The 24,198-nt window shown below is 45.5% G+C and overlaps 1 protein-coding gene across 1 annotated transcript in view; it reads right to left on the reverse strand.

Annotated features, from left to right (window-relative positions):
- Window positions 1-24,198, reverse strand: part of LOC146864034 (uncharacterized) — a 39,888-nt gene that overhangs the window by 11,019 nt on the left and 4,671 nt on the right. The window contains exon 2 of the mRNA XM_085640705.1: window positions 3,694-3,865. Coding sequence (XP_085496831.1) covers window positions 3,726-3,865 — 140 coding nt within the window. The 3' untranslated portion in view covers window positions 3,694-3,725. The remainder of the gene's footprint in view (window positions 1-3,693; window positions 3,866-24,198) is intronic.

Genomic DNA, 24,198 nt, shown 5'->3' on the forward strand with positions numbered 1-24,198 from the left:
AAACAAAACAAAATAATCATGTATAAAGCCAAAAGGCTGCATTTTTATTTGTAATGGTTTGTGTTCATGCCATCTATTTTAAAATTACAGTAGTGCAACACAAATACCAGATATAATACTTTTGAAAGTCATCTGCAAAGTGTTACTAAAAGGTTTGCACAGCTGCTTAGAGTTCAAATCTGAAATATAAGAATAGGGATATTTGTAGAGTGCACGCACACAGTAAGCTTCTTGCCATTGAAAAAACAATTAGCAACCCTGCATCCACGTTGTGTTTGGAGTATTAGGAAAATAGAAATGTTTTTAAAACGTTTTCCAAATTTTATCAGAAAGGTTTCACACCAATGATCAAGAGGTCAAGAATGAGGCCATGGCTACTGCAACAGAGAGAGATTTATCCTAAATTACTTTCAGCATCTTAGGGACAGTTAGAAAACAATAATGCACAGAACAGAGAATTTGTGCGATGTGTCAGCAATCACTCCGTTTTACAGATCGCTCTGCAGTAGATCAGGAGTCAGTGCAGTTGTTTCGATGCAGGCGTAATATGATCATGCTTGGACAGACCATTGATCAGTGGTGCTACTGCATTATGCACTATTTTTAGATGTACAAGAGTATTCAAGGAGCCGCAACGTCGATTGAATTGTGATAGATCAGCATAGTCTTGACCATTGGTATGGGACATGGTGATTGCTTTCGATGAGCATTACAATACATCTTAGAGGATTTAGTTGATAGAAACAGGTGCTCCCCCATAGCAAACTGGGAATTCAGAGACAGTTTGGCATCTAAATAGATGCCCATGTCACATATAGCGGTTGCAGGCAGGGTAGAGGGCCCGTAGACTGGGTCCAGTTGACGGGTCCTAAGGAGAATGGATCTGATGTAGGTATGAGGAAGTCTTCATTTGATGGCTTGAGCGTCATGAAGTTGATGGCCAAACCACTATTGTCACCAAAGATAGTCTACCTTGAAAGATGAATGTGAGGAAGATTGCTTTACTGAATGTAGAAATGTATCCCTGCAAGATGGATAAGGTTTGCTAAATGGTGAATATAAATATCAGGTAAAAGAGGCGATAGAGCGAATCCCAATGGCACACAGAAACTGAGTACTTGGAGTAATGTGGCCAGGGCCACAGATTGTTGGCAGTCAGCCATAAATTGTATTATCCATTTGTGGGCTATTTGCCTTATGTCAGTGTCGAAGACTCTTAAAGGTAGGGTTACATGGTTGACAGTGTCAAAACCCATAGAGAGATCAAGTAAAATAATGGTTGCCACACTTCCACCATCCACCAACCTATTAATGCCTTTCATTGCAAACTAAACCACAAGTTTTGTGCTTCTTCCCAGGAGAAAGACAGTTGGATGACATTTGCTTTAATTTTATGTTTTGTGCAGTTGCTGCAGGAGCTGCAGTTTTAAAGTGCAACATCTTTGGCCTAACGCCTAATTTTGTAACTTCTGATTTTGATTATCAACACTGCTTACGTGACTTTTGTGGGTTGTGATATTATCTGCGGGAAGTTTATCTAGTGTTAATCAAAATGCCTTATTCCATTCCCCTAAAGTATACAAAAAGTTATTGATGGAATGCTTGAATGAATCTCAGCCACTGGTAATCACTGGGGCTGCATCCCAGTCCATCGCTATTTTTCACATCATACCACTTATGTTTGGACACTGCTACATGTTTGAACTCTGCTCCGTTCGTGGAGTTTACAGAGTTTTCTGCACTCCACTCTCTGAGGAGCTCGCGGAGTGCAGACAACTCCGCTCTGCGTAGTACAGCGGAGTTTGTTCCCCGCTCGGGAACAGTAAGTTCGCAAACGCGAGCAGCTGCTCAGGGAGAGTTTCTACCCGAGCGGCTGGAAGACCAGCATGAACAGCAGTTCGCACTGCACTCCGCCACTTGCAGAACTCCACGTAGTTTTTGGTCACTTTGCGATGTACTGTGTAGCAAAACTCCGCGGACTACACCCAGGCCTGGTTTATAGAGTGGGTTTAATACAGAAATAATTGACAGGGGATATGACCCAGATAATATGCATAGTGCATGCTGGGAATCATGGCAAGTTTGGTCAATTTGGTTGCTTTCTGCATAAATCCCACCAACTAATTGACATAAAAGGGCCAGTACCTATTGATTTTTGAAACTTTATCTCAGTAGATATGAGGACCAAAAGAAGAAAAGAAAACAACATTCCTCTCCATAGCCAATCCAGTACCATACACTTTGTCTATTGATCCCTGGGATTAACTCAGCCTGCGCTTGGTGACACAGCCAGCCGAGCTCTCAACTTGTCATCAGAGATTCCCTGCTGGCTCTAAGAAGCACTTAGCTGGCCATCATTTAACTTCTGGCCCTCATAGTTCTAAACAAGTCTATAAACGCCATCAGTGAACCTGACAATATCCAAGTCAGACCTCATTGAAGTATACACTTGCCCTCACCCACCTTAGAGGTTGTCTGCCAGTCCTGTGACACCCTTGAACAATCCTAAGGGACCAGCAATTGAACATCAGAAGCCAACCATCACTGGCCATCAGAACTCTCAAATGGCTTCAAAATCCAGTCTACAAGTTCACAGTCTGTCAAATTTCCTCTACTTTTTTTCTTCCTTTTCACCAATACTGTCTACTTGTCAGCAGCCCACCATATGTCACTTTCTGTTGGCCAGCAAAGGGCCTGAGAAATCCAATGCTAGTTCCTTGCCACGCTTTCCTAACCCTGAGAGGCTCTCAGCTACCCTCACCTTCATTAACGAAGACCTCACATGCATTCAGTTGTGCCTAACACTCAGCCATCTCTCACAGACTCGCAGCCCCACCCTTCCAGCCACCAGAGCGCATAACACCTTCTCTTCTAGACTCTTAATGCCAATCAACTGGCCCTGTAAAGCATGTGAGCTGACCCTTAGCCCTCTCTGCTGACATCAGATATCCTCACACTGAACTGTTAGCTCAGAGCCCATTTGACACTCTCCAGCATACCCTGGCTCTTTTTTCTGCCCTCACAACAAAAGAGACTGCCAAGTCTCATCTCCTAGCTTACTGAATCCCTAAGCACTAGCATTCATATAGCAGCCATGACCTATCTACAGTTATGTTATTTAGTAGCAATGGCCATGTGCCTTTTGCACACAGGTAACCTAAAATCTACAGGTCACAAGCTGAATTCCTAGTGGGATATTTCAGTAGCATCATGCAGTTGTTGAAATACTTGTGAAGCATGCAGGTCACAAGTTCCATTTCGCAGAAAAAGTTCAGTGAGTTATGCCTCTACTACATCAGATCCATTCTTGTGAATCCTTGCATGCTCCATTTTCAGGCAGGCGTTAACTGAATGCCATTGAGTTAGGTAACATTATTGGGGGCCAAAAAACAATAATCCATGTGTATTGTTTGCTACATATATATAGTTATTAAAAGCATATTTTTATATATGTGTGTTCAGTTGAATGGATAAAGACAAAATACTATATACTTACTCTTTGTTATGTATTTCTGATAGCATAGCATGTTTTTCTTGTAAATGCTTGTTCCAAGACCCTTAACATCAACGTCATTGAACGCTGTAATAATTTAGCTACATAAAGCACAAAGTACCCTGGTGACATGCTAAGCATGGCTTTCGGTTGTAAATGACTTTTGGCAATGAGAATACCTTTGTGAAGGACAACCTTACCTTCAAGCAGGCTGGTGGAAAGGCTCTTTCCTTTAAGCAATATAAACTTGAAACAGGGGGTGTCTGCTGCATGCCTTTGTTTTTATTCCTGTTCTTCTACTGCTCATATGTCCCCGCCATGGAACGAGCCCTCTGCTGTGCTGGGGGGCTCCACAGTTTAAAGACCACAGCCCTAAAATTTTAAGGCAAGTTTTTATCCCCTTCCAAACTCGAACAACGTTAAGATGAAATCAAAATATTATACAAAGTATACCTAATGGTAAGAGGCCACAAATGATAAAACAACAATGGGCTAAGTAATGACCCCTAAAAGAGCACACATTGTACCCTTTAGGGAGGAGATATAAAAGAGTACAATTGCTATTAGTCAGAAAACATTCCAAGCAAAAGCAATGATGTGCAGTTTCCTTAAAGACTAGGCACTTATCCATATTGAAGGCCACTTATAGAACTAACTGAAAGCTGTACCTCCATCAACCATGATGATACGAAGACACTGCCCTGCTTTGACTCTTCACAATGAGGAGAATATCAATATTTGTATACAGGTAAAATAAAAGTTGTATCTTCCAAATCTCATGAGCGTAAAATAAAGGTAGGCATCGGAGAACTGGTAGGCAACACATATGTAGCTGCGGCAGCCTCTGGTCAACACAATTGACATGTCTGCCACACTTAGTTGTACCACAGAACATCTACTGATTGGTTCCTCTCTAGAAAGTGGGTGGTATACAAAAGTGGCAATGTTCTGTGTCCAACGGGTGCTCGAGACTCTGAGGCTCAGTCATCTGAAAGCTTAATGTTGTGGTACCCTCTGGTTCCAGGAGACATCCAGGGGTAGTAGTTGCAACATCTTCTATACTCTAAGGGCCAGATGTACAACAGCTTTTAGAAGTCGCAAATGGAAAATTGTGCTGTTTGCAAGCCGCTAAATAGCCTTTTCATGTGTATTAACCCTATTTTGCGAGTCGGTAAACTATTACCGACTCGCAAAATAAGGTTTGCGAGTTGCTATTAGGAAGGGACGTGTCAAGGGCGTCCATTCCTAATAGTGAGTCGCAGGGGGGATGTACGATTGTTTTGCAACTGGAATGCGGCCCCAAAACAATCTCAGTTTATTACCTACTTCAAGTAAGTGGTAACCCATTTGCAAACGGGAAGGGGTCCCCAGGAGACCCCTTCCCCCTTGTGAATAGTAGGGAAAGCCTTTTTTAAGAGCAAACAGTGGTCCTATGGCTGCTATTAAAAAATGAAACAGAAATGTTTCATTTTTCTTTTTGAAACGTATCCCATTTTCCTTTACGGACAATGGACTGCATTTAAAAAAATGCTTTATTTAAAAGCAAACAAAGACATTGTGGTCTGCTGTCCCCAGCAGGCCACCATCCCTGTGTCATTGCCCATTCCAAATAGGTCGCTAATTGCGACCTGCCTAATGAATATTGATGAGGTATGTAAATTGCGACCCCACTGAGAATCGCTAATGTGTCTGAGACACATTAGTACAGTTCATTTTGCGAGTCTCTAATTGTAAGTTGCAAAAAATCGCACTCAATAACTCGAAAAAAGAAATGGTCGTACATCTGGCCCTAAATAACATCCACAAGGACTATTCTATATTGCCTCTGAGTTCAGACAATAGAATAGGACTGCAACAGATATTATTTTTGTAGGCTATGAACTGATGAAGCAGTCTCTCGCCAACCCTCGGGCCAAATATTGTCATGGGCTGTATTCTTAAGACATAGGGCCTGATTCAGAGTTGGCTGGTAGTGGAAAAACCTCGGTTTAGTGAAGGAACCCTCACATTTACATGAAAAATAAGAGTTCAATTGAAGATTGGGGAATAATGATGAACCGAGGGCTTCAAACAGTATTCGGTGGTTACAGAAACTCCTGTAATTTGCAGGAGAAGTGGATTCTCACCAAGCAGGAGTATTATTTGCAGCAGATGTATCTTCTACCCCCAAACACCCCCAACATTCGCAAAGCTACTGAGACTTTCTTTTTCCATCAGTGAAATTTTCATCATACTGCCACTATATTAAGAAAAATTCCACAAGTGGATTTTACACCTGGTTGTGCATTTCCTCCACAAATTAGAGCATTATCACAGTGACTTCGATTCAGCATTCTCTCGCTTTTCATTTGGGCTTTCATTTTTCATTTACACTAAAAGGCTTCTTGGCACAAAGATGTTTCTTATAAAACGCTGATAGTCTACTTGTTTTTTTTCTTTTTCCCCAATTTCCTCAGCTGCTTTCTCTCTCATACCACATGCATCTCGATTCTTTCACATGAACGTGTTTTTTAAAAGTTTCATATTGACTCGCTTTCTCCCAGAGGACAGAAGAAGGAAACACTTCTACAAATTGCCTGTCATAGACTGTGAATCCGTGTCTCTAATGCATTAAAGAGGTTACAAATATGCACTCGAATGTTCACTCTCTTCTACCGCCTATTCCTCCTTGGGCTGTTAAACTGCTATGCTTAATGGAATCCAGTAAATACCTGCAAAATTACTTGATTTCAGCTTGGGAATCTCATATCCTCATTCGTGGCGCTGGAATGAAGTGCAGTATTCCCCATATGTTGTGACTACATTCCATCCAATTCATTTCACTATCTATAGACCCAGAGTAACTGCTTGCAGATGCTGATCATTTATTTCGGTGACATTGTTTCCCCTGCAACATCTATTTCTATCTGTCCATCTCTCTGCTTTACATTTTACAGGTTTCATTAAATATTGCACAACTGTTCCCGTTTTAAGAGTTAATATCCTTTCTTTTGCAACCTGTCGATATGGTGTTAACCCTTGCTACAGATCTTTCTGTGGACTGTTGTCATCTGAATAGATATAATAATTTGAAGCTACTTTATTAAGGCCCAGTTCACATCAGAGCATCTCTTGAATATGAGTGATGATTATTATATATGGAGCTTACTCTTACAGAACTTCGACCACTACCGCAAACAATGCAACTTATTTAATCATTTTCAGGGGAATAACACACATTAAATCAGTCTATTTGTGGCCACCTGACATGGGATTTGGCACCAGATCTTAACTCTTTTTGGAAAAAAAAAATCTTTTTGTTTATATGGAGTCAGAAATCAAAACATCAGCATAACTGACCAAGTATAAACCGTCATTTTTTTTACCATAACCATGAATAATGCAAACAGAGATATAGGAGGAGGGAGGAATACCAGAGAAGGAAAGAGAAGGGATTGTTATTTTTTCCCTTTTAGATTAAAGAAAAGTAAGAGTAATAAATGTACCCTAAATCAGGTAATAACTGTGCCAGTAGACTAATCATTACCATCCTCGTCCGTCTTCCTCGTCACAGTCACAAAGGAGCACCCCGTGTTCCAGACACAGCATTTACCCATAAATTAAAAAGGTCCTCACCCAATATGGCCGCCTGACAGGAAGTACCTGTCACCTGGCCTATAAGGGTGGGACCAACACAGGAAACATCCTGTTTTTTTCTCTGTGTTCCTGCAGAACACCCATCTACAGTGTCCGAGGCGGTTTGTTTGTCCGGTCTCGGTAATGTCTGCTCTAGCGTCCCTGTTTGTATTGCAGCCGCCGCTCCCCTCCTCCTTCTGTAATTCACTTGTTGTGTGTTTTTGGTTTCTAACGTAGGTGTTACTTTCGGTTTTCTGTGTTTGGCGGGGGCGGCGGTTTTGTTTGGCGTTGCTCCCGCGCTGAGCGATGGGGGCGGCTGCCTGTCTACTTTGCCCGGCTTCTTTACATGCCTTTGCACCGCTGCTCCCACGCTGAGCATCTGGGTTATGGCGGTGCTGGGTTGGTGGCGTTTTCCACTTCCATGCGGTGATTTTACCGCTCCTACGCTTGAGCGATTAGGTGCGTTTTTGTTATCTTGCCTCTTGGAGGCTGATGCATTTCGGTGGGATGCCTGCCTATGCTGGACTTAGGAGTCACTCTAGCCTGATGGTTACGGTCTTAGACTCCTGTTCTGAAGGCATTGGCTGTTCCTTCCTTGGTCTTTCACTGGCGATGTGTGCTCAATTAAGAGAGCGGCCAATGTTCATTTCTTTTCAAGGGTACCCCGCAGGCGGCTCTTATGCTTGGTGCGGGGGCTAGGCACCGGCTCCTTGGGGATTGTGGTGAGCAGGCTTGCCCTCCCACTTGCCCTTCTCTTTCGCTGCCTCTGTCCTGTCTCGCGGCTTCCCGCTTACACAATGGTGTTCGTGGGGTGATGGTACGCCTCCCGGGGTTCTGTTCTCTCACTCGGATCCGTCGTGCACACACAGTTGCTTGCGTCTGTTTCGACGGCGATCTGGCTCGGTGTTGGTGCCGCATCCTTGCGTGGCAAGCCTTTGCCGGTTTTGCTCCTATTCTGCTTTCCCATTGTGGTGATGTCAGTAAGGGGAACCAAGGTGTTATTGCTCATTGGTTAGTCTTGTGATTCGGCCTACTGGCTGGGGCAATTGTCCTCCCCCTGGTGGCGACGTCGTTGTCATTCTGTGATTGTGGGCAGGTCTCTGGCACTCCCTGTGATGTTGTGTCCTATCTGGTTCTGTAAATGGTGTTACTGTTCACCGGACATTATGCTTTGCTTGTGACTTTGTGCTGTGCGCTTTCCCCGTACGGGGTGTCTTTCCGCTCCGTATACGCTGTTTTTCGTGTGCTTGTGTCATGCGGTTGCAATTCAAGGTGTACCATGACATGCAGAGCTTTCCGTCGCATGTTTCATAACAGACTTCGCCTTGTTGAGTCACCGTGGCCTTCTCTGACTCTTCCCCTTGGTGTTTTTGTTAGCTCCAGGGTGCTTCAGTGGTACTGGCTTCATTACTTGGTCCTGAGTTTTGGTCCACGGATTCGGATTGCCTCTTTCTCTGTATGTGGTAGTGCAGTGGACTATTGCATCTACTGTAGGGGCCTGTGGTCGTCCTCATGGTCACAGGTTCTAATCCCGGCGGGTCCACTCTGCCTTTCTTCCTTCTGCAGGTCGATACGATGAGTTCCATTGAAGTTGGGTGACAATATACTTCTGTTGTTCAGCGTCTTGAGATCCTTGGGTGGTACGTGTGTTTTGCGAGTACACATGTTATGTTAGATGGACCCTTGGCCTCACAGAGTTTTTACTCGTTGGTTCCTCTTGTGCATCTGGTGTCACAGGCTCATGCGTTCATCCCCCGTCTTGGGCGGGGTTCCTCCCAGCCCTTTCAGGGGTGGGGGGTGGTCGCGGCACCCCTTCTATGCCATCTCCCGGCTTCTGCCTTCTGGTGCTGCCCTTCCCGATGCCTCTGCCACATCCTTCCTCTCTCCCGGTGGGCGGCCGGTTTGGTTCTCACGCCTTCTCCGGCTCCTGGGTCCTTCACCTGGTGGTGGATGGTTCCCGGGTTGGTGTTGGGTCTGGGTTGCTCTCTCTGTTTCGGGCCTGTCAGGGGTCTCTGCCCTTTCTTGGGTCTCTTGACCGTGGTCTTCTATGTATGCATGGTCGGGCCTGGTTTTTTCCTGGATGTGTGCCCGCCAGGTTATTCCTGGTGCTGTGGGCTACCTGTGGTGAGGGGCTGGTGGCTCAGTAGACTACTGCGTCCACTGCTTGGGCCTGTGTTTGACCTCTTGGTCACAGGTTCTGATCCCAGAGGGCCCGCTCAACCATTCGTCCATCTCGGGTCGATGTTGTGTGTGCCATTGAGTTGGGCTACGAACGTTGTCTTTCAGCGCCATGTTGCCTACGGGTGATCGTACGCTTTACTGATGGGGGTTTGGGCCGACTTACCCCGCCACAGCTCCTCCATTTTGTGTCCTGTCCTTTGGGTTGCCGTCTGTCCCTCGGGTGTTTCCTTCGGCCTTGGCTCCCCTGGGGGGTCTTATGCTTGCTCCTGGGGTGCTTGGTTCTCCCAGAGGTTTTCACTCATTGGTAGGTCTTGTGCCTCTGGTGGCATCGGCTCTCACAGGTCACAGGTTCGGGTCGACTGGTGCTTCTTCCTCGTCTGCCTTTTGTCCTGGTGGTTGTGGCGTTGATGTGGCTCGGCCGTCTACGCCCTTCTCCTGTGCTTCGATTCTTTCGGCTCAGGGTTCTTGGATCCCCGCTTTTCACTGGGTGTCCTCGTCTTGGGTGGTGCTGGCTGCTGACGACGTGTGGAGTTCAGGTCCGACCAGTCTTCATGTGACCCGTGCCTCCTTTGCCTTTGGGGGAGGCACTCGCTCTCCTCTTTTGATTCGGCGCGGTTGGGTCGTGTGCGGTTCGGCTGATCCTGGCAGGGTGATTCAGGTGGCCCCGGTTGGTTCTCTTGCATCCCTTCAGTTTGCTCTTCTGCCATGGCTTCCACCCTTCTTCCTTGCGTGGGGTGTTGGTGTTTGGTGCCTCGCCTGCCTTGGTGTCCCCTCCTCCTTCCTGGCGGTTACTCCTCTGTGGTGGTTCCCGCTGTCCCCTTCTCTGCTTTTCTCTCCTGTTTCGTCTGGCGCTCAGCCGGTTGGCGTTGGGGGTTTTGAAGTTGATGGCGGTGTTGATGTGGCCTTGTTTTCTGGTCTCTGTACTTCCTCCACGGATTATGTGTTAATTTTCTGGTGTTTCCCTGATTTGTTGTTTCCGGTCAATGGTTGAGGCACTGTTACTACCATAAAGCTGTGGCTCTATGGTGTGTCTTGTGCCTCTGGTAGTTCTGGCTCCCTCTGCACTTGGTTCATACTTATTCCTTGGGTTGTACCCTTGGGGTATGAGGCCGTCACTCGCGTTTTTCTTCTTCGCGGGGTTTCTCCCTGTTGCCCGTGGGAGGGATCTTTGCTTGAGTTCCTTCGGCATGGTTTGTGCTTCTCTGCTCTCCGCTGCCAGTGGTCCGCCATTCTGCTATCCGGGGGTCCTCTCTCGTCTCCCTTGAGTCCTTGGCTTCTTGCCTTCTGTGCAGTTTTTTCCTGTGACGACCTGTCGTTCCTTTGCCTTTTCCCCCCTGGGGATCTTCCTTTGGTCCTTCATGCTTTGCATTCTGTTCCTTTCCGGTTGGGCGCCATTGGGGGTGCTCTGGTGATCTGCCTTGGCATACGGCCTCCCTTCGCTTGGTGGGTTTTTTCTTGTCACCCTTGGGGTTGCCCGGCGGGGCCGTCATCCTGCGCAGGCCTCTGTTCCCATTGGGTTCAGTCTGCTTCTCTGCCCGGCTGGCTCAGTCGGTTGAGCATGTGACTCTTTCTCTTAGGGTCGGCATGAGCCTCTTATTCTCGGGGTCGTGCGTTCGTGCCCCTTTTGGTTGGTGTTGGCCTTCCTGCTTCTGGGGGTCTCTCTCCCCCGGTCATTCGGGGTCGTTCCACTCAGTGTGTGTCTTCCTCCTGGGCTTCTCTCTAGGGACCTCCTTGTTGGTACTTTGTGCTTCGGCATCTTGGGCCTCCCCACGTGTCTTCTTCTCCCGTTTCTTTATGTTTGGGAGTGGGTCTTCGGGGAATTTTGGCTCCGCCGTCCTTGCGGCTGTTCTCTGGTTGTGATTTTCCGCATTATTTTTTTTTCCTTGGCATCCTGGATGTCTGTTTCTTTGTTTGTCCGGCGCTTGGGTATACGCTCCTTTGTGACTGTGACGAGGAATACGAACGAGGATGGTAATGACTCGGTTACCTACCGGTAATGTTGATTACTGCGAGTCGTAGTCTTCCTCGTCAGTCATATTCCCTCCTGCCCGCCCTTGGTGTTGGGGGGGACGAACAAATTTATTGTCTTTTCTTTTAATTCTGCTTTTGTATTTCAGGATGTTTCCTGTGTTGGTCCCACCCTTATAGGCCAGGTGACAGGTACTTCCTATCAAGCGGCCATATTGGGTGAGGAACTTTTTAATTTATGGGTAAATGCTGTGTCTGGAACAAGGGGTGCTTCTTTGTGACTGTGACGAGGAAGTAATGAACATTACCGGTAAGTAACCGAGTCATTCCCACTGTAGTCTGGACGAAATCCTTTCAAATTTCTTAATAGAGTGGGGGCCCCTGTCTTTAGCGACTGCTTTTTCGCATTTGAATATTTGCCGCAACAGAGATCACCATTCAGTTGATGTCGGTGGAAGAGGGTAAATCCAGGCCCTGGCTATACATACATATTAGTGAGCCTAAATATGTGTCTTAACCCCCCTTATGCCCCAGCAAGAATTCTTTATTGAGTTGAAGTGTGCACTCCAGACTTGCTGTCACCAATTGAATGAAACTACCCCAATGGTATTAAGTACCGGGACACTCCTTTTGGAGTAGCTGAGCGCTTTATAAATTTATGTCATTCATTCATTCATTCAAGTGCGGGACAATCGACAAACATACGGGATAGGTCTGCTGCAAGACAGCGGCATTTTCGGACAGTATAAGTTATCAGTGGCTTGGGACGATGGCCATTTTGAAATACGATCAGGCTTATAACAAAGTAGAAAGATTGTTTTAAATTGCTGTAGCTTGAGACTGACAGAGGTTACCGACTGATCTAGGACTGTAAGTGCCTCCTGGACTTCTATGATCGTGACTTCAGATGTGAGAAGTCGGCTCCACCTTGACGCTATCCACAAGCTATCATCTTTAGTGTGGGAGATTGATTTCTGATAGAACGAGCTTATAGTAATTTTGCTCACAGTCCGATATACATATGTGAGAATTTCAGGTGCTTCTTGATCGATAGTTAATTTACAGCTTGTTAGACCCGGGATCCCTGGTTGGCTGAGGTAGGTACCTTAGCTTAGGCCTCAATGTTAAACTCTAATTTTGCAGCCTCACCGGCTCCTTGACTCCTCTGCGACATGATGTGTGGCTTAAAGGTTGCTCAAAACAAAACCAACTAGAACCAACAAATCAAGAACAGAATATGTGGTTGTGTCGTGGTCTGCGCTATTTATGATGTACTCCAATCACTGTGAGTGAATTTGCGAATACACATTCAAATCCCACACCGCTGACCACCAAATGTTAGACCCGGGATCCCTGGTTGGCTGAGGTAGGTACCTTGGGCCAAGTAGGGACCCGCGTTCCAACGTCAGGGAAAGGAAGGTCACCTTTTTAGATAGCTCCGCTCACCCCCTCAGTAGCTTGGCACGAGCAGCCAGACTTATCTTCAAGGCAAATGTGTAAAGTATTCGCAACCACGCTCACAATAATCTGATGATGACACCGCAAATAGACTCCACACGAGTTTTGTAAAAACGAGTATAAACTTTATGTAAAAAGATATACGATAAGAACACACAATAGAAAACCAACATATGAGGTTGTGTAATATTTCTCCTGGCCGGTTGTTAGGCCAGCCAGCCCTTGTAGGTTCTGACGATATCAATGAGCACTTCTAAACATTCTCCTGTACCCCTAAAATCATATCATACAGTCTTAATGCTAGAATCAGATACTTGTGCAATGTAATAATACTACCATGTGTAACATAACAATCAGGCACTTTGCAAGATCAAATAATGCAATGCGTGATACCACCACCAGATATGTCGTTCTGCAAAAATAAGGCAATGCATATGCACTATTAAGGTAATTTGTTATGCAGGAGAAATGCAATGCGCAGTACGCTCGTCAGGTAGATTGTTATTCAGAAACAATGCAATGTGTCGTATGACAATCAGGTAGTTTGTTATGAAGATAAAAATGCCATGCGTCATACACTAATCAGGTAGTTCGGTATGCAGGAATAATGCAATGCATAATACTCTGATCAGGTACTCCGTTATACAGAAATGATGCACTGTGTCATACGACAGTCAGGTACGCCATTCTTCAGAAATTGAATAATGCTTAATACATTCAGGCCCGATCAACTGGCCTTAGGATGTCTCTCTGCCTCTCAAAGTTGCCCCTCACACAGTACAATGTAATCCCAAAGTGCAGCTCCGCACTCCGGCTCCGGTACCATCACTCCTTTGGCGATACGGGCCATGACACGAGCCGAAGCAGAAACTCGCGCTGCCAACATGAGAGAGAGACCAAGAGCGTCTCCCTCCGAGCCCTCGCCCCACCCCAGGAGTCGACACACGTTACCTGGGGGGCACAAAATCTCTCTCCTATGCTCGGTCAGCGGCTGGGCCTTCAATGCAGCTTTGTGAAATGGCAACGGCAGCTCGGGCCGGCAACTCAGCTCGTCCGGGACTGCCGGTCCGGGCCACTTCACTTACGAAGATCTCAGGCTGCAACAAAGCACAAGCACACAGCATCGCAGAATCTTCCTTCAATCCGGGTGCACGATCACTGGGCACTCCACACACGGGTCTCCGGCTGCACGAAGATCACCCGCACAGCGTTGCTGTGACTCACTTTACTCCGGTGCACACGATAACATGGCAAATCCTCACGATGGTCTCCTTTTGCACAATGCACCCGCACACAACGGCGTTGAGACTCACTTGGATTCCGGAGCACACGATGACAAGACCAATCCTGGCGAAAGTCTTGCGGTGCACAACGCACCCGCACACAACGGCGTTGAGACTCACTTGGCTGCCGGTGCACACGATGACAAGGCAAATCCTCATGAAGGTCTCACGGTGCACAACGCACCCGCACACAACGGCGTTGAGGACTCACTTGGATTCTGGTGCACACGATGACAAGGCCAATCCTCACAAAAGTCTTGCGGTGCACAACACACCCGCACGCAACGGCGTTGAGACTCACTTGGCTGCCGGTGCACACGATGACAAGGCAAATCCTCATGAAGTTCTCACGGTGCACAATGCAGCCGCACACAACGGCGTTGAGACTCACTTGGATTCCGGTGCACACTATCACTGGACAATCCTCACAATGGGGTTCATGCTGCACAAAGCACATGCACACCGTGTCGCTGATCCTTGCTTGGACTCAAGGTACCCCCGATCACAGACCGATCCTCCTGAAGATCTCAGGCTGCACAAAGCACACACACACACAGTGCCACTGAGACTCATTTGGATGCCAGGCGCCTACGATCACAGTTAGTCCTTACGAGGGTCTCAGACTGCAACAGGCGCGCTCACACAGCGCCACTGAGACTCTCCTGGAAACTTTTATGCCCCTGTGTTTCCAAACAGGGAGCCAGCTCACCTCAGGCCCTTGGAGATAGTTACTTCAGGACACAGCACACCGCAAAGTCCTTCAAGCAGGGGGATACAGCAAACTGCCGGCCAGCCCCAGATCACACAGCAAGAGCAGTCCTATCCATCAGTCTCTTCAGTTGTTTCTACCTTGGCAAAGGTCCTCTTGACCTCGAAGTAGCTCCAGTCTTGTTCACACTTGATCAAGCCATTCTCCAAAGTTCAGGGGCTTCAGTTCTCTTAGATATACCCCTTAATGGCTTTGAAGTGTTTGTGCTTCAGGGGCCACTGACCCCTGCTCAAACCAGTTCTGGGTGCCTCCCTGCTTGTGACACCTTCTTCCTTTGATTAGCGGGGGTCTGGATTCTCAATCACTCAGCAGGAGATGTTACAATTGTTTTATAGTAGCAGTCCAGGCCTCTTCACCTCTAGGGGTTTCTCCTCCCTCTACACTCCAGATGTAGGTCAGCCTGTTGCTGTCTCACTTCCTCCCCTGGGTCAAGACATTACCCAGATCCTATTGCTTTCAAATCCAGACAGTCAATCCACAGCCAGGCAGAGACACACAGAAATGTCAGAGCACAAAAACACAGTCACTTTCAAAAGAGTGGCTTCTGAACAAACAATGCAAAAACCACCTACATAAAAAGATGTATTATTACATTGTGAGTTCAGGCATACTAAACTTCATCTTTCCATCTTAAGCCTTTGGGAGCACAGGCTGAAAAACATATTACACAGGACTCCCATTCTGTCCTATGGGCAAGATAGCCTTTCAACGGTGAAAAACGAAATACAGATTATTTCTCTGTCAGGACATGACACACACCTTAGTACATGTCCTACCTTTCACATGCACTACACCCTGTCCAGGGGGGACTCTAGACCTACCAGAGGGGTGTCTTAGGTGCACAGAAAGGGAATGGTAAGGTCTGGCAAGTGAGTGCACTTGACAGAACAACATGGCAGTTTCACAAACTGCGCGCAGGCCCTGCAATGGCAGGCCTGAGTTCCCTTTTTAAGGCTACTTGTTTGGGTGGCACAAATAGTGCTGCAGGCCCACTAGTAGCATTTGCAATACCAGCCCTGGCACACATAGTGCACTTTACTAGGGACTTTACTAGTAAGGCAAACATACCAATCATGGACAACCAATTACCATTACTTTATACAGGGAACACTTACACTTTGACACTGCTTACAGTGGCAAAGTGTCCAAAGCATCTAAGTTGGCAACACCATGTCAGAAAAAAGGTCTGGGGGGTAAGCAAAAAGTTTAGGGACTTTAGCCAAAAAGGGCCAAGTCCTACACAGCTGCATAATAGATAATCCCTAACCTGTCAGTATTTAAAGAATTATGGTGCTGGAGCCCATAATCTTCCCGTAATGAAGCAAAAGTTAGCCTGAAACCCTTGATAGACATACAAATGTCCCAAGTTGCATACCCACATCTGTTGCCATACCTTTCCGACATTCTCCTGGATTACATTCGAAAAAATAGGATTACCCCATAGCGCAGTAAAAATATAGAATGCCGGCAAGGAATACCAGATCCAAATCTCCTGCCAAATCTGGGCTATATCTCTAACTATCTTAAATCTAACCCTCTTGAAATTGTTATGATCTGTCAGCTTATTAAGTAAATATCTGATATCAGGACCTAACACTAAATGGTATCCGAGTAAAGATGACCCAACTTCATTCTCCGATACACCTTTATCCTAACACATCTAATCGCCCTACGAACACCTCCACTACACCACACTACTTGTCTACTAAAAACTTTCCATCCCCTGCCACTCCTTCCAATCAAGCAGGATCCCCACAAGTTCTTAAGGATGCATCCCCTCCCCAGACCCTCTAATCCACATCTCACCTTAGACGACGATCAAGAGTGGTCCCCCCTCTCCTCAGGACCCCTCCCCTCAGCTCCTTTCCTTAAACTAACACTCAGATTTGATGGGACGTCTGGACAAGCTATCTCTCCAAGTGAACCTTCTCACCCAAGAAGTCCATGAACTGTTAGCTCTCTCGCTTAACCAGCTGCCCCTGCTCAATTCTCTGAGCTCATCAGGAAAAATATCCACAGTCCCTACCAGAGCACCATTGGGCCTTGTCCAGCATGCCTCTCACCTAATTTCCAGAACCTTACCCCTCCCTAACGCCCCCTCCTGCCCTAAAAGAACGATGGTCGAACTTGTGTCCAGTGAGCTTGAGTAACTACTCCTCTCTTACTCAGTCACTCTAGAAATGGACAAGGTCCCTAATTCAAACCATTCTTGCCAACCCACACAGGAAACCCTCGAACAAACACAAATTTGTAAATAGCTACAACCTCAAGCAAGTGAATATCGCCCAGACTCCTACATCACACACGCCCATAAGACTGAAATGTGCATTACTCAATTGTAGATCAGCTAACAAACATGCCTCTGATATCTTCAATCTCATACAAAACAATGAGTTAGATATTATCATCCTCACAGAAACATGCCTAAATCCATCCTCCACCCTCATTCTAGATCTCCTAGTGCCCCCTAGTCATGACATAATCCATCTAGACAGAACAATGAAACTGGGCGGTGGACTAGCTTGCATATACTGGAACACACTATCTGTCTCCCACATGGAGACCCCCTCCTCACTTTTAGTTGAATACCTTTGTCTCAATATACATATCTAGCAACCACATCTCGGTCTGCAAACTTCACACTTTCTACCACCCTCCTGGTGATAACTTCCTCTTCACTGAACACCTAATGGAAATGATATCTTCCAATGGTGACCCATCAGTATCCCAAATATACCTTGGTGATTTCAACCTTCACTGGCCCAAACCCAATGACCAAGCGGTGATGTGCCTTAACGCCTTCTTATCTGACCTGGACCTTATCCATTTCAGCCAACTCATAAAAAAGGAGAGATTTTGGACCTCATTATCTCAAAAGTCAATGTCATCACATTGGAGGACATTACCCCGTGTGATTGGTCCGACCATTACAGCATCTTTTTCTTTATCAACAGGGAGGTGATACGGAAAATGGTCCAACCAAAGAAGACTAAACAGTGGAAAAGAGACTTCAGGAATATTAACATGGACCGTTTAGCTATGGACTGTAAAAATGCCTTGTCCTCCCAAACTGACGTGACTGATGTACATGATCTCACTGATTTCTATAACTTTACTATCTCTGGTATCATGGACTCAATAGCTCCTCTACAGCAAAAAAATGCCTCCGCGAAAATCTCCAAACCATGGTTCAACGGCAACCTAAACTCTAAACGCCACAACCTAACGGCTACTGAACGTCTATGGAGAGCCAAACCCTCTGTCTATCATCTAATATTCCTTAGATTGGTTAGGAGTTCTTACAATAAAAAAATCAAGACGACTAAGGCCGATTACTTCAGAGTCCAACTCACTCAAGCCTCAAATTGTCCCAGAAAACTTTTCGAAATTGTCAAACAGCAATCAGCTATAGCACCCAAGCATTTTGAATCAACAGTCACCTCACCCTCCTGCAACGATCTGGCTATCTTCTTTACAGAAAAAACTAAACTCATCAGTCGTGAGCTCGAATCTAAGAGGGCTCTACTTACACCATCTGCGAGTGTGACTGTACCTGCCCTCTAAAGCCACTTAGTATTAGCACCGAGAACATCGCCACCTGGAGCTCTTTTTCCCCCTTCAGTACAAAACTCTGTTGAACATTAACCCCTCTAATCATTTCAGCGACCCTTTACCCTCGTCTGCCTTCAAAGAAATCAAGGATGCCCTTATCCCCCTTTGGGACAAAGATTGTCAACGCCTCCCTATCTCAAGGCAAGATCCCAGATTGTTTAAAAGCAGCTCAGGTCTCACCCATTCTCAAAAAAACTGATGCAGATAGATCTGACCTCAACAACTTTCGTCCCATCTCCAACATCCCTACTCTGGCCAAGCTCCTTGAAAAATGCGTCGCAACTCTGCTTGCACATCGAGACTTTCAATCTCTTGGATCAACATCAATCGGGGTTTAGGAACGGTCATAGTACTGAATCCACGCTAAATTGTTAGACCATAACGAATTCTGCCTACTAATCCTCCTTTATCTTTCCTCTGCATTTGACACGGTTAATCACGATATCCTCTGAGCCATTCTGGAACACAAAATGGGCCTTTCAGGTCCGGTACTGCAATGGTTCGCTTCCTTCCATCACAATAGATCCCTAAGAGTTAGAGTGAACCATACGATATCCCAAAGATCCGCAGTCTCCATGGGGGTCCCGCAAGGATCGCAAGGATTGGCACTCTCTCCCATACTCCTCAATATTTTTCTGGAACCACTAGCGAGCACTCTTAAATCCATGAACATTCTTTTTCAGATGTACACTGATGATACGCAACTTTACCTAAAAAAAACAAACTCTTTGGAAGATCTCATCTCACTCAACTCCTCCCTGAGGAGTACCCAAAACTGGCTAACTGAGAACCATCTCCTGCTCAACACCGCCAAAACTGAATTCCTTCTCATATCCCCTCCTAAACACACCCCCAAGATTGACCTCTGGATGAAGTCCCTCACTACCTTCAACTGCTTCCCTATTATCATTGAATCAGCTAAATCTCTCGGAATCACCCTAGACTCACACCTGAACATGAAGAAAAACATTAGTGTGATGTGTAAGGGCGCCAACTCCCAAATGAGGCTTCTTAGAAATCTAAAAACATACCTCCCTCAAGAGGACCTCAAGCTGGTGGTTCAAGCGCTTGTCCTGCCAAGACTAGACAATGGTAGTGCAACGTTATGTGGCCTCCCCAAACATACCTTGGCCGCGCTCAGGGCTTCATTCAGTGCAGCTGCTAGACTGATCACTGACACAAAAAGAACTGATCACATCACCCAAGCTCTAAGATCTCTAAAGTGGTTACCCTACGAAGCAAGAATTCAACTAAAGATTGCCTGTCTAACGCACAAAGCCCAACACTTCAAAACCCCTGGCTACCTGGCTCAAAAACTAGAACTATCAGGGGGGCGGAGGGCAGACCATCAAGAAGTGCAAATGCTCTATTACTGAAACCCCAGTCTTTTAGCAAAAAGAGAACAAGACTATGAGCCTTCTCAGGTTCGGCACCGAAGATCTGGAACTCGCTCCCTCCTGAAATCCGCAGATTTCCTTACACATCTGCTTTCAATCTTGAAGTAAAAACACTCCTAATGGACAGGTTCCTGCCATAAATAACCATTGGTAGTCTGTTTTCTTCAAGCACTGTATTATCCAGGATTGTCAACCTTATTGTACCAAGTAATTATCGTTTGCATCCTTGTACATTTTCATTACCTTATTTTTTTATCCTCTATTACTGCCTTACAATGTTCCCTTTTACCGTGTTCTCCTCTCCTATTACTGTGAAGCGCTCTGATACCTCTCGGGGTCTTGTTCACGTTATACAAAACTTTTTAAATAAATACATTCTCAGTCAGTGAACTCTGTATTCGTCCAGCAAACGAGGCCCAATGATACAGCTTAAAATCCAGTTGATTAAACCCCCCCGTCTGTATGAGAGTTTTAGAAACCATATAGTTCGCCTGGCTCTCTTGTCCCCCAAATAAAACTACTTATCACATCCTCTATGCGTTTAAAAAATGAGTCCAGGACCCAGAGAGGGATGGTGCGGAGTAAGTACAGAAATTTGCCAGCATGCTTATTTTAATGATATCGCATTGCCCCAGAATACTCAGGGGAAGTCGGTGCCAGAGCTGTAGCTTAGTAGTCACTTCATTCAAAAGAGCCTCAAAGTCAAGCGAGATAACATCCTCAACAGTGTCACTCAACCTGATTCTTAAGTATGTAGCGATATCGGTGACCCCCGGTGATGGGGTTTGCAATTGAAATTCAGAATTATCTTTGTTTTAGATAGATTGAGCTGATACCTGAATAGTTCTGCCTTTTTTGATATGACTGCCATGAAAGCCAGTGTGTTGGTAGCCAATACTGTGATATCTTTGGCATAAGCAGTTATTTTCAACTCAGTTTCATTTATTTTAACTGGCTGAATGCACTTGTTCTGTAACAGATGTTTTATATATGCTCTATATAAAGGGCAAATAACAGCAAGGAAAGAGGACATCCCTGGCATGTACCTCTGTGTTTTGAAAATAGAGAGGACGAAATACCCCCCACAAAAACCCTAGCAACAGGACTTTTACATAGCTTATGAACAAATGTGATAAACCAGTTTCAGAGCCCAAATGTTTCTATTGTCAGCCAAAGTGCTTCCCAGGCAAACCGATCGAAGGCCTTTTTAGCATTCAGCATAACCATGTTGATCCAATTTTTCGTTTTCTCGGCTACATCAAATGTATTGATATGTGCCATAGTATCCCTACCTGGAACAAATCCATGCTGCAGAGCTGAAACCAGGGTATACAAAAGAGGTGCCAGGCGTGTTTCCAGTATTTTTGAAAGATCTTAGCATCCGCATTTATCAAAGATATGGGTCATTATGAACCTCTCTCCTCTTGGGTACTTTATCTTTTTTAAGGACTACTATGACATTTGTCAGCCCCCAGGAGGCAGGAGCATCGCCTCCGCCTACCATAGAGGTAAACAGACCGTTAAAAAACACTTTATAAAATTCAAGTGGAATTGCATCGTCCCCTGCAGCTTTCCCTGTGGATAGCAGCTTCGATCTCTGTGAGAGCAATGTCCCCTTGGAGTATGGATTCCTGATGTGAATCAATCTGGGATAAAAGGCTCTCTTGGAGATATTCCATGATGATAAGGTATTCAAGGTCGGCCAGTTTGCTAGATACCTCTTGACAAAAAAGACATGAAGTGTTCTGCTATAGAGTGAGGTTCTGTATAGGCCACCCCATCACTACCCTTAATACACTTTATATCACCTCTACCCCTTTTCTTAGAGATCTGATGTGCGAGAAGAAGGCCAATCTTATTGAGATACTCATATTGAAATGATCTGTTTTTCTGATAACTGGTGGCCACCTTCTCGATTAGTCCCCGATTGACCATTAGTTGCCTTTCTATTAACCTGAGGTATATATCCGGCTTGTTTGTGTCTCTAGGAAGGATTCCCTGTGCGTGCTGTAATTCTAACTCTGGACATTCCTTCCGGCATTGGGCAGTCTCCTCGCAGATTGATCTATTTTTATTTAAGATAAACTGAAGTCTTACCCCTCTAACATAGGCCTTGATACAGTCCCATACAACAGCTACTGAAGCGGATCCTTTATTAATTCATAGAAATTAAACCCAATAAACCCCTAAGGCATGTCTGATACTCCACATTAACTAGAAGATGACGGGGGAATGAAAATGAACGGAAGTTTGCCCTGCCCCCTTATGTAACCTGAGCTGTAAGCATGATAGGGTTATGGTCTGATGTGATCTGATGTGATTACCTCCATAAGTGCATTTCCCAATGATTGGCCTCTAGCAAGAATAATGTCAATACTTAAATACTGCTTATGAGGGGTGGAATAATAAGCATACCCTGGAATCGAAGTGATTGTAATGTTCTCCATACATCCACTAACCTATGCAAAGGCATAAGTTCCAAGATAGACGCACAGGTTTTAACCATCCTTGTCTGCGCTTGCCGGTTTGTAGTATCAATACCATAATCAACTATACAATTAAAAGCCCCATTACTATTAATTCACCAGTATAATCCAATAGTTCCAGACTTAAGTAGCCATATAGATCGGGATCGTCCATTATCGGACCATAAACCATACAAAGAGTGACCTTATGCCCGAAAAACTGAGTGATGGCCCACTTTCCCTTAGAATCTTCAGATTTTTAGATTTCATTATAATAAATCACAAAAGGTACCCCACAGTTATAGAAATAACTTCAACTAACGCTTGTTAGGAATGGGAAGGTTCATAATGAAGCATCCTAGTTATTACCCACTAGGCTGTGGGAAAGGAAAAGATTCCTTTTGTTTATATTACCCTCACACACCCTAGTGGTGTCATGCTTCATCATTGGGTCACCCCGACTCCTAAAGGTCAGGCTGGGCTCGACCGTTTTTCAGGGAGCTCTTACGAGATGTGGCCAGGGGGTCTTAAAGATAAAAAATCCTCAGACAATTCCCGGTATCCCTTTATTCTTGGAAATGTCTGGGATATTAAATCGTCAGAGTGCATCCAGACGGGCGTGCCTTGACGTGCACGTAGCATGTGACTCGCCTTGGTTTCTGAGAGCTGAAGTCCCGTATTGCCAACTTATGCGGTGATGCTATCATGGATATTGTGAAGACATAATTATATATACATTTTTTGAAACTCTCTTTATTGGATTTTCAGTGCCAACAAGACATTATCTGCCTCTCAGGGCAGTGTGGTCAGAAATAGAAAACAAACAATAAAACCAAACAATTATTGGAATCTCAGTGATATGTCAATCCTGAACAGGACACCACACGAACGCACAAGTGTACACTTATTGGAGCATGTCAGCACAATGTTAGAAGGTGTCACACAGGTGTTGCATTGTTCTTTTGGGCCTTTGCTAACAAATATTGCCTCAGCGGGCCCCAAATGTCCTTGGGTCTCGATGTTCCAGGCATTTCCTCTGCAAATAGTTCCAATTTGTCCTGGCAGTACACCAAATCTGTGACCCACCCTTCAATCTGTGGATTATGTTTGCTCTCTCATGTGAACAGAACCCTCCGCCTAGCCAACAGGAGGGCCACTCTGGTGAATCTGCCCAGAATGCCCTTCAGCTGTGGAACATAACCCAGTAGACACGTGAGAGGCGTACACCGCAATCCAGTACCAGTCATAGTCTGTAGCCTCTGTACAACTTCCAGCCAGTAGTTTAGAACAGCCCCACACCCCCAGGCCCGGTGAAGAAAGTCGGATGGCTCGTGACCGCATCGTTTGCAGCGATCTGCGTTGCGGAGCCCCATTTTATGCAATTTGACACGAGTATAATAAATTTGATGCAACATTTTTAAATGAATAACACGCAAGTTACCATTAGACGTTAATTTCCCAGTTGAAGTGCATATAGTCTCCCATTGCTTCAGGGTAATTTGAGGGTCTATTAAAGCAGTCCATCGCTCAAAGCTCTTAGACTCTGGCCTCACTGTTTCCTCCTGTACTGATTTGTACAATTTAGTAATAAGCTTTTTTCTGGACGGAGCAGTTAGTAGTATTTGCAGCGATTGAAGATGGGATGGTTCACTAGGAAAATTCAGATGGTGATCCCTGACTGCTCTTTTTAAGCGGTGACCTGAAAGAGCGGAGTGGGATTGGTAATATACGCTAGGTCAGCTTCAGTAATGTAGCTGCTCTCACAATACAGGTCACGCATATGTGTAATACCGACTGCTTGTAGTGATTTCATGGGACCCGTCTCCTGCGTGACTGAGAGCGCTGCGTGGCCCGCTAGGGGAAGAGAATGGGAATATATAGGGAGCTTATGAGCTAGTTTGCCTATCAATTGCCACGTCATGATTGTGGTGTCTATTGTGTTCATTTCGGATTTGGG

This window comes from Triturus cristatus, chromosome 2_1 (genome assembly GCF_964204655.1).
Source record: "Triturus cristatus chromosome 2_1, aTriCri1.1, whole genome shotgun sequence".
NCBI classification, from domain to species: domain Eukaryota; kingdom Metazoa; phylum Chordata; class Amphibia; order Caudata; family Salamandridae; genus Triturus; species Triturus cristatus.